The sequence below is a fragment of the Neolamprologus multifasciatus genome, chromosome 3 (genome assembly GCF_963576455.1).
Source record: "Neolamprologus multifasciatus chromosome 3, fNeoMul1.2, whole genome shotgun sequence".
Classification (NCBI taxonomy): Eukaryota; Metazoa; Chordata; class Actinopteri; order Cichliformes; family Cichlidae; genus Neolamprologus; species Neolamprologus multifasciatus.
In genome coordinates this window covers 15,731,556-15,742,732 of record NC_140441.1, presented here as the reverse complement: position 1 = coordinate 15,742,732, position 11,177 = coordinate 15,731,556, and the positions used below count along the sequence as shown (strand labels likewise).

Below are 11,177 nucleotides of genomic sequence, written 5' to 3'. Positions count from 1 at the left end.
CTTAACGATAGACTGTATATGATACGGAGGTGCAGATAAAAAGGCCTAAAGAGTGTTCAAAACTTCATTGCTGTTATTTTAAAAATGCAATTCTGGGTGGTGAAATGTAGGCTACACGTTTGTTTGAACATAATAAAGCTAATATAAGTGGGGCCTTTTATTGAAAAAACATCATATGTGTTATAACTATAGTTCATTTTTGCATTTCTTATACTATCTAGAGAAATACTTCTGCCCAAATTGTTAATAGCATCGTAATATTTGGGTCTTTACAATTTGAATTTATGTTATTTGTTTTATATATTTAAAAAAAAAAAAAAAAAGTAAATACCACAAACTCACAGCAGAAACTCACAGATTTGCTCTGCTTGACTGCAAAATAGACTTTTACTAATTTACCAAGCTGGCAGCCTTTGATTTTATAGCAGCCCTCGACTCATTCTTGCGGTGCTTTCAGGTGCACCTCGGATTTCATTTGCTCATTTCTTAATCCCACATTCCTGCCCTAAGTTTTGAACATGAAAAGACCGAATCCCGTGAACTAATGTGTTTTTGATTTATTATTATTTAATAACCGCATTAAGCTAGTATTACACTAGTGGCATTGTGGAAAAAAGCAAAATCCAGCGAGATAATTATCCTCGGAGTTTCCCGTACTGGATGAAATCTTCTGTACGTGACTTACGAAACGTCACATCTCGCAGTAGTTCCTGGTCTGTGGACGTTAATGGCTGCGATGCCACATGAAACAAAAACAAAACAAAACAAAAAAACGTCCGCTTTGTAGGGAGACAAATCGCTTTGTGTATTAAATTTAAGAGAGATAAAAGCATAACGCGCTAAGATATAGGAACACCTTTGTTTCAGCGTCCTAATGCACAAAACATGTTCCCACGTGACTTTGCATGGGGAGCGGCGACATCTGCGTATCAAATAGAAGGTATGTAAACACAAGTTTTTGAATGGAGCAGTGATAACTGTTATGGAGTGGGAGAGAGAGGGGGTTTTTACATTCCGAGAACCTCTAATGTAATTCGCTTTACCGTGAATACTTTACTTGTAAATATTGGCGCTATTGACGCTGTAACATGCTTTAAATGAGTGATTGGTGAAACTTAAGCATGTGTAAAGAATTAGTAGCCATTGCACTGAATATATTGGAGATACAGATAAATGAAAATTTATTCATCATTTCCTCATTTGTTGTTTTGACATTGGTGTAACAGGGCATTTGGTATAATGGAGATCTGGTGACTAAACGGGCCTTAAGTCTGTGATTCATATGATTTTCTTATTCACCAAACCATTCGGTGACCTGTATGACCCATGCATCTATGCACTGTCGTCATGGAAGCTAACAACCCCCATGACACTTTCATGCCCATGTGCACTGAAGAATATGGTTAAGGCTGGCTCATCTCTCACCACCATATTACTTTTTGTTTTCTGTGACACAGTCTGATCATATCCCATAATGTTATTGTCAGTCACCTGAGGAAGAATGGCTCTTTTTCTGGTTTTCAAAACTCTGCAACAATGCAAATGCAACAAAAAACCCAGCCACCTGTTTCCTTCCCCTAACCCTGGTTCTGTCAGAGGTTTCTTCCTGTTAAAAGGCAGTTTTTCCTTCCTACTGTCACCATGTGCTTGCTCATAGGGGGTTGTCTGATTCTTGGACATTTCTTTTTATATTGTAGGACCTTTACCTAACGATATAAAGCAGCTACATGCGACTGTTGTTGTGATTTGGTGGTATATTCTTCTGAACACTGTTTCCGACCTTTACTTGTATTTCTCTTGTATTTTTTTGAGTTCTTCCTTACATTTGTCACTCATTTGGCACACATAAAAAACATTGGCAGACTAATACAGTCTTTAACACACTTATGTAATTAGATGAATGTAAATAACTGCTAGAGTAGATGACGTCTTAGATGCTGTCACAATAAATTCACGGACACTCTAAAAGTCTCAGAAGGAAATATCAGAGTGATATTTCTATATGTCAACACTTTACCTGATTTTCTGAACAACCTTTACGCGGTCGTTCAGGTGGCTGGCAATCGGACGGCAAGGGACCGAGTATCTGGGACACATTTTGTCATGAGAAAGGCAGAGTGTTTGGGGACCAGAATGGAGACGTGGCCTGCAACAGCTATGAGCTGTGGGAGAAAGACCTGGAGTGTATCCAGCAGCTTGGACTGACACACTATCGCCTGTCTTTCTCCTGGGCCCGCCTCCTGCCTGATGGGACCACGCAACATGTCAATCAGAAAGGTATTTCCATAGACCTTAAACACACATGCTGGAATTAGATCCAGGCCTATTTGATGGCTTTAGGCAATTGTATCTCATTACCCATTTATGGCACTCTCTGTTCAACAGGTGTGCAATACTACAACAAAGTGATTGATGATTTGCTAACCTCAAATGTCTCACCGATGGTTACCCTTTACCACTTTGACCTGCCTCAAGCTCTGCAAGACCAGGGAGGCTGGAAATCACCTGGTATAGCCAGTCTCTTTGACAATTACGCTCAGTTTTGTTTCCAAACATTTGGGGACCGTGTCAAACTTTGGATCACTATCAATGAGCCACAAGTGTGCGCTAAACTGGGACACGAAGACGGCATCCATGCCCCAGGGTTAAAAGAGAAAGGCACTGCTGCCTACCTGGTAGGACACAACATGCTGCGGGCCCACGCCATGGCCTGGCACAGCTACAATTCTCGCTACAGGTCAGAGCAGAAAGGTGCCGTGTCTATTGCCCTCAACAGCGACTGGTATGAGCCATTAAACCAAGGTTGCCCCAAGGACATTGCTGCTACTGAACGTGACCTTGCATTTCAACTGGGATGGTTCGCCTGGCCCGTGTTTGTTACCGGTGATTATCCAGAAATAATGAGATCTGCTATAGACGCTCAAAGTAGGAAGCTAGGATACAATGCAGCCTCAAGGCTCCCCAGTTTCTCCAAGGATGAATCTGCCATTCTGGGAACTGCCGACTTCTTTGCGTTGAACTACTATACGTCTCGCAAAGTCAAACCAGGAGGAGGTTGTGAAAAGATGTTGTGTATAAAGGGTGACCAAGATACAGAGGAAGTTTTGGATTCATCCTGGCCCATCAGTGGACTGTCCTGGCTGGCTGTAGTGCCAGATGGCTTGAGGAAACTCCTAAAGTACATTAAGGTAAAACTTTTTCCTAAAAATCTTTTTTTTTCTTTTGGTTACAGTCTGTGTGGGGCAGCCAATCAGAAGAAAGTTTCCTTAAAAAGTGGGGGGAGGGAGTATAAACCGCTTGTTTCAGATAAATGATTGACTAAGATAATTCACCAGTCCCGGCATAACATAAATAAGGATTATTTAAAACTGTGAGCCATGCACAGCTACTGCAGTAGAGTCCAAAAATGTAAAAATGCACAATTTTACGCTTATATATTACACTAAAAATAACCCAAACCAAGGGCCGACCAAATCTTTTCATTACAGTTTGGATTCACCTTGCGGAAAAGTAAAGTCGGTGCTCAAAATGAATTGACCAGCAACAAGATAGATCACCTTCAACCGTACGAGGAGAACACTGGCATTTGTTTAGTGTCTCACTATTGATTTTGCATGCAGCAATCTCTTTTCGACACCTCCAGAAACACACTGATGCTTCATTAGTGCTGTCACATTGAATGAAACAGTTACTTTGCTGAAAAGTGTTTGCAAACGAGCAATTTCCTGCTGTTGTGACTTGTCACACGCCATTAGTCTGAGCCTGGCACCGTTGAAACGCAGCTGAACGGCACACTGTAGACCAATCTGTCTCCCCCTGGAATGTCTGACAGGCTGTGATGCCTTGTTTGACAATAATATTTTCCCTATGACTTTGCAGGACACTTTTAACAACCCAGCGATCTACATTACAGAGAATGGTTTCTCTCAGGTGGGGCCACTGCAGATCGAAGATGCCCAGCGCTGTGTGTATTACAAGGACACCATCTCAGAAGTGGCAAAAGGTAATGGCTAGTAAATCGGGACTGCATAAATCCTGCGTATTTAAAAAATTAAAAGCATGTAAATCGGGAAAATAATGGTTAAAATATCATTTAATTCTGCAGCTTCTCCAAATTGACAACTTTAGTCTTGTTTAAAACAAAAAAACATTTAATTGGTTTGATGTACCTTTAATCTTCTTGCTATCATTTATCATAAATTTGGTTTCCAAAGACTGTTTGTGTTGTATCAAAAGGTTTTTATTTACCTCACTTTCAAAGAGGGGTACCCCAGTGCGGTGAAGTTAATACATGTTTCATTACCATTTCATTTCAGATGCCTTTGACAGCGACACTATAGATACAAGCGTTACACATACGTCTGTGTGTATCGTACGCATGCGTTGTTTCTGCTGATCAATTTTTAGTGCATTAACACTTTGGGGTCACTGGAATGTGTTGTGATTCAGATCTGTGAGTGTTCATCAAACAGCAACGCCAACTGATTACTTTTATGCAATAAATATGTCGTTTGCAAAGAGAAAGATAAATACACGCGTCTTTATTATCCATCTGCTTGATGTTTATGAACAGCAGTTTTTGCTGTATATACTTTTTGCTAGTACTTTAGAATGATCCTTTTGTCACATATCATGATACTAGTCATGGTTTAATTAGATGGCTCTATGTAACTCCTTTCTTCTGTCCTTGCATAGCTATACAAGAAGATGGGATCAACGTCCGTGGATATTTTGCATGGTCCCTGATGGATAACTTTGAATGGGCCGATGGATTCAGCGTTCGTTTTGGCTTGTTCCACGTTGACTTCGGTGATTTGAAGCAGAGTCGAACTCTGTACCAATCTGGACGGGAATATGCAAAAATCATCTCAAAATCCCGATGTGGCCGGTCTAAATAAGAGTAGCTGGAAAAATGTGCGTTACTGTGTGAATTATGAACATGCTTTTGTTTTCAAGAACTGGAGTCAAGAATCCAGATTTATTTTTAAAGTATTGCCTATGAATTTTTTTGTAGTTTAAAAAAAAAAACAGCTGGTGAATTGTCTCAGGAGTATCATTTCTCACTCGCCTTTATGATGTGAAGACAGGGACAAAATAAACAACTCATTGCAGATAAGGAAGGTTTATACAGAACCAGCGAGCTGTAAGGCCCTGCAATCGCTTCATGGGACTGGAGAAGAACTTATGAAGATCCCAACAATAATAACGGCATTATCACTGTGAATAACTTTATTGTGGGTACATGTATTATGTGAAAGCTGACCTGTTCTGGAGGTCTGTTTACATATTTAAGATCTTATCTTTAGCTTAAATCTACCAGCAAGAGTTACGTGACTGGAATCTGCAAGATATCTTGCATTGATGTCTTGAATTGTTCTCTGAATAGTTGTGATTCACTAAAAGGTTGAAGGTCTGTAGCTGTAGTGACACAGGTATGAAAAAACATGCTCTGCAGTTTCACTTTGTGATGTGCAAGGCTGTTTCCTGTTTACAGACGTAACGCACACAGTGCACATGCCCACATGACGATAACAGTACCCGAGGAATGACTTGGCGTCCTAGAGAAACCACAGTCTCCACAGTTGCATTCCTTAAAATTGCAGGCAATTTTAAAGCGCTATAAGCAGTGTCAGTATGAGCAATAATGTGATTACATCAATGAAAGCAGTGATTTATGACCGCAAATTGTCTCAGTGAGCTCACTGAAGACGGTGTCGAGACAAAGGAGCGCGCGGAAATAAAGCCTTTTTCAGTGACACATCAAAGCCCATAGCTTACATTTATTTGGAATAAAGACTGATTGAGCAGATGCTTCACTTCTTTGACAAGATTAAACAAATACCCTAGTTTAGCTGCTGTGGGGGAAACGAGTATAATTAGTAACCCCTTTTCTAACCACCTGCCCTATCAATGGAAAGGATGCGACATAAGACAAAAGGCAGTACTCATCTTAGTTATGATAATGTCATCTGGGTGCATAAAGAGCATTTCAACACACTCAGAAGGCATGCCAGCTGAAAGCAACAGATGTCCTGCCACAGGAAGTGAGCATAATACAATTTGTGTTCCCCGGACAGCTGTGCAAATGAACTACTTTTAGAGGGAAAAATCAAACAAGGAAAACACCCTGAGGCAGTCTGCTGATTCATTGTGAATGCCGTGGTTAAGGTTAAGGATTATTTGGATGCTGTATTGAGCAAACTATACTGCTGTGGAGCTTAATGAGGGGCTTAATGAGCGCTGGTGAATTCCAGGTTTTGTACTGCGGGTGTGTACATGCATCTGATCCAGCTACACACCTGTGAAGGGGAGGACAACCGGAGAAGAAGAGCAGTTTAACAGCGTCTGTTTGTGAGCCTGCAGTGCCACCTCGTGGTGCACAGTTGCAGTACAGCGCACCTCAGCGTGTACGGCTTTTTATGTGCTGCTCTCATTAATAAAGCGCGTGCTGTTGGCTTAACAATAAACATGTGAAGGAGCTTTCTAACTACAATACATCATATATTTAATACAATTAATATTTATGCTCCGACGTGAAGGAAAACGCCATTTATATACTGTGTTGGGAGACTTTGTTTGCATTAATAAGCATTGTGTATCGCGACATCCAGTTGGCTGTGCTTACTGTTCTCAACAGATGTGAATAATACCCTCGTGGCCCTCCTCCATCTATGTCAAGACGAGTGAGAATCTCCTTTGTCTTCTGATGAATAACAAGCTATTGTGGAAACATGAATAATGCCACTGCCGCTCGGATTAGAGCGTCTTTGCAGGCTGCTTTTGAGCACAAGCTTGAAGCACATTTCATAGCGTCTGACAAAGTTCACGCAGTGTCGGCGGCGGTGCCGGTGGTCTTGACGGAGCGGAAAACGTCGAACTCGTCAGGTGCAAACACACAGCTCGATTCCAGGTGAAATTTAAAAAAAAAACAAAATCAAAGTGAAAAGTGAGGGAAGTTTGAATCATATTTCCCATGATTCTTCACTGCAGCCCATGGGCAACATAATTCCCAGCTAAGAGTTGATTAGTAATTCCAGCACCTGTCTCCCAGTATTGATGGATTCCATCTTCCTTTATCACGGCGTCGAGCTAGCTGCACGGCTGAAAGAACCTGCACTGCTGCCGAATTGATTGAATGGAATACTGTATGAGCAAGAGGTTACTCTGCACTTAGTGAATGTTGAAATTAGCCATTTGTGTGTGTGTGTGTGTGTGTGTGTGTGTTGGGGTGGAGGGGAATGAGGAATAATATGTGCCTATTGCTACTTGGAAAGCTTAAAACATTCATTTGCATTTAAATAATTCACACTTCCAGTCTCTTTAATAGCCCAACTACGAATATTCAACTTCAATTCATTACAGCCGGCGGAATTTATTCTGATTAGGCCGTGATGTAGAAAGTCACCGAATAAACCATTTCTAAATGTGCCTTCCAATTAGGCGCCAAATATATCATGTGTGTAGATAAGTTGCTTTTGACAATGAATTAGCACGTTTAATTGTAACATTCAATCACATTCACTTGCAGAGATTTACCCCGAGGAACATTCTGGCAAATTACCAAGTGGGACCCATTTGTATTTGACCAAACTTAACTCATTATGTTTTGACAGACACTAAGAAATATTCAATAACTGGGAAATTCATTTACTTATTATAAATTAGCTAAATAATTTAGCCCCCTAATAAACTATCTTCATCGTGAATTATAGGAGAGGCACAATCTTGGATCGGCGCAGTGCTTACAGGTGCAAAGGCTATGACTTCTGGCAAATAATTACCTTTTTCTATTTACTGATTACCCTCATATGCATATTCCCCCTGGAGAAATGGTATAATTAGATTGTTGCTTCAATATCAAGATGAAGAGACGCGAGCCACTCCCTTTCTCTGGAGCGCAGATACAAATCTCTTCCCTCTTTTTCTTTGTCTGGGTCTCTCACACTCAGCTGGTGAGGGACCCGCGAGAGCCCCAAACCACCACTCAGCCTGTCTTCATGTCTCCTCCATCCACCCACCTACCCACCCCTTTCTTTCACTTGCTCTCTCCAGCTCATCATCTTCCCCTCTCCTAATCGCATTGCTCATTTTTCCATTGACGAGTGAGTATGAGAAAGGGGGGGGGGAGAGAAAAAAAAAAAGCATCACAAACTTTCTAAATCCCATTGACCTACTTCGCCAGACATTTCACTGGGAATTCATGTTAGCGCAAAAGAGTTAGAAGAAGAAATGTTTTCTCACTCCCCCCCCCTCATCTCTCTTTCAGCTGGAAGCCATTTTCCTTGCGTCCCGTATTTGATCCTGCGTGAGCACTAGCATCACATTATACAAGTGGATAAACGCCTTACTGTGGCATAACCGGCGGTTTGGAGCCCTGTCACCACTTTTGACAGTGGCGTAAGTAGCGTGACATCGAAGTTATGAAAAAGCGCCTTTTGGAAGGCCTCGTCTGCAATTGATGAATTTGGCGGCGGAGACGAGATTGAGGGGGATGAATGCTGCTAGGCCTGGAAGACAGGAAGTGGAATTATGACAGACCCATACAGAGAACTGAAGCAGGGAGATGAAGAGAGAATAGAAAGAGAGAGAGAGAAAAGGCAATTCAACTCATTTCTTTTAAGCCCCTCCCTGAGGGACTGGAGATGACCCTGCTAACGTCTGTCAAAATTCTGACTCCCTTGAGTGCGATGGCGCTGCATGATGGGAGGGGGTTCGCAGACCTGCCTGAAAAATTGAAAGCTCTTAGAATATTCAGCTAACCCTGTGCGCTCAGCTGGGGGTGGGGATGGGTGTATATGTGTGTGTGTGTGTGTGTGGTGGGTAAACCCAGCGGTGGTGGCAAGAGAGACCCCCCCCCCCCACCATTTGCGTGGTGGCCAATGAGCCGAGTACCTTGTCTCATGGGAACAGTTGTGGGAGTAAGAAGAGAATATAAGCGAGAAAGAAAAAGAGACAATTTATAGAACCTTTAGAACCAAACTGAATATAGTTCTCAGGCATGGATCCAAGCCGGGAGACTAACGATGTGGATGTAACCTCGTGCTCCCAATATGCAAACATGATGTCATCAACAAAGAAAGAGTCAAAAACTCCTCCGCCCGAAATCTCTTTGAAACTTAATGGACAAAAAAATGAAATAAAGTAAGAACCAGCAGGTCTTACCTGTCAGAAACTATTGAAATGAGTATAAGGGGAAACATATTAAGCTTCATTCAACATTTAATTTGCCATTTCGTGTCCTATGTTACTCAACGATCCGAAGAACTATTTTGGGATTATACAACCTGGAGCTTATTTTCATAGTTTGGTTGTGTTATCATTCACTTTATTACTGATTACCTTTACCGAGTGTGTTGCTTAGATCTGGAAACACATTGACATATGAAACCCCCCCCCCCCCCCCCCCCCAAAAAAAAACCAAAAAACCAAAAAACAATCCATCCTGATCTCACAGACCCAGCCATAATTTTCTGATTACCCCAGCTTGCACTATGTAATGGTTCTGGTTCTTGATCTTTGACACCTCTCAAATCGGTCTCAAAACACCATGCAAAACATCACCAATCACAAAGCTTTGAACTGACTGACAAAAACAGGACATTACAAGTGAGGAGTAAATATAAGTGAGAACCCGAGAGACACTGCACTCTCATACCGTACAAGAAGTTGACATTTTCTTTGTGGGATTTAAAGAATATGATGGGCAAATGCAGCTATAACAATATCCAAACTTTGGTTTAGATGATCCCTTGTTTACCCCTGGCTAAGCTGCTGGCTTGTTTGCGGTCTGACAGTTTGGTGACTAGCAGCCGTGAGAACTTGAAAAGAAATCCCTTTATTCCCTGAAACAACAAGTGGTTCTTTGAACAAAAAAAAAAAAAGGCGAGAAGATGAGGAGAGAGCATAGGCGCGGGGTGCTGAGCAACAGTGTGCATGGACTAATTAACTCTAAGTGTTGTACGACATGCTCCCTTCTCACCCGTGTTGTCACTCAGGGTTTGAGTGGCACTAATGAGAGAATTATCTAGCCTCGGACCCTGGTAATGCATTCAAATGAACACCAGCTGACCTGACCTATGAGATGGCTTTTTAATCTCACCACTTAATACCAATCAGACCTGCTTTCTCATGTGCCCACACTGGGAGGGCCCTCTGCTCCAAAACGCTGCCATCCACTTTTTTTTTCTCCCCCCACTGTTGATCTAAGGGAAAGCGTTAATTGTCTTGGATGACTCGAGGGCCTCTGTTGATATTATGCAGAGAACCTCAGGTGTGCAGGATAAAACAGGTGGATAGGGCTTCTAAGTGTTTGCCGGGCATCGGAATGAAAGTGGCGACGTGCACGCATGCAAGTGTGTGCGTGTAAGCCCCTTATCACGAGAACCCAGTTGAGGATTAAGAAGGTTAATAAGGTCATGAGTTTGCAACAGAAGTCTGCGACTTACAATAGAGCCTTGGCATTGTTGGATTACCATAATCATCATCCATTGGTGCCCAAACCTGTGACTCAATTGTTGTGCTCAGTGTGTTTCCAGATGCAATACAGATGTTCTGCAGGGGTGGGGGGGAGTGGGGGGTCTGGGGGAATTTAATAATTACCTGCTGGTATTACCAATTTAAGCATTTATACTTGAGCAAATAAGCCTGTGTTTCTAATTGGATCAAAGTATTTTCAGTTTGTTGTCTAGCGAGCTTAACGGCGACGGTGTGTTTCAGCCAGACAGCTCTGAACTTGTGGGCAACATGAGCAATAAGCCCTTTCAAGTGTTTGGGCTGTAGCCGTTTTTGTTTTGCCAAGTGCTCGAGGTAACAAATAGCAGATCAGCCAGAGTTCAAGGCTGCTTGTGAAATGGTTGGTGCGTTTCAATGCCTTTTGGGGAGACTTTTATTGTTATAAATCTTGTGGCGTGCTCGGAACGTGTACGTTTGAGTGAGTCTGCTGGTGTGTGTGTGTGTGTGTGTGCCGGGGAGTCTTAACTCAAGCATGGGTGAGACGTATATGCTCGCGTAAACCTTGCAAACTTTCAAACAGAAGAGCACGCTATCGGTCCGCACCCGCCCCACCCGCAACCCGCCAGGAGCAGCATAAGTGTGTTGAGACAGGAAAGAAAAAAAAATATCGATGAGACTTATATACAAAGCTTTTCCACCTCCCTCTTGTCATGAGAATCTATATT

General features: G+C 42.2%; 1 protein-coding gene across 1 annotated transcript; it reads left to right on the top strand.

The window, feature by feature from the left end:
• The first annotated feature begins 329 nt into the window (after positions 1 to 329).
• On the top strand, positions 330 to 9,387 carry gba3 (glucosidase, beta, acid 3). The gene is made up of 5 exons (XM_085138626.1): positions 330 to 940; positions 2,053 to 2,277; positions 2,386 to 3,188; positions 3,880 to 4,003; positions 4,696 to 9,387. Exons 1-5 carry the CDS (start codon positions 886 to 888, stop codon positions 4,896 to 4,898), a joined length of 1,410 nt encoding a protein of 469 aa, XP_084994752.1. The 5' UTR covers positions 330 to 885; the 3' UTR covers positions 4,899 to 9,387.
• The last annotated feature ends 1,790 nt before the right edge of the window (positions 9,388 to 11,177 follow it).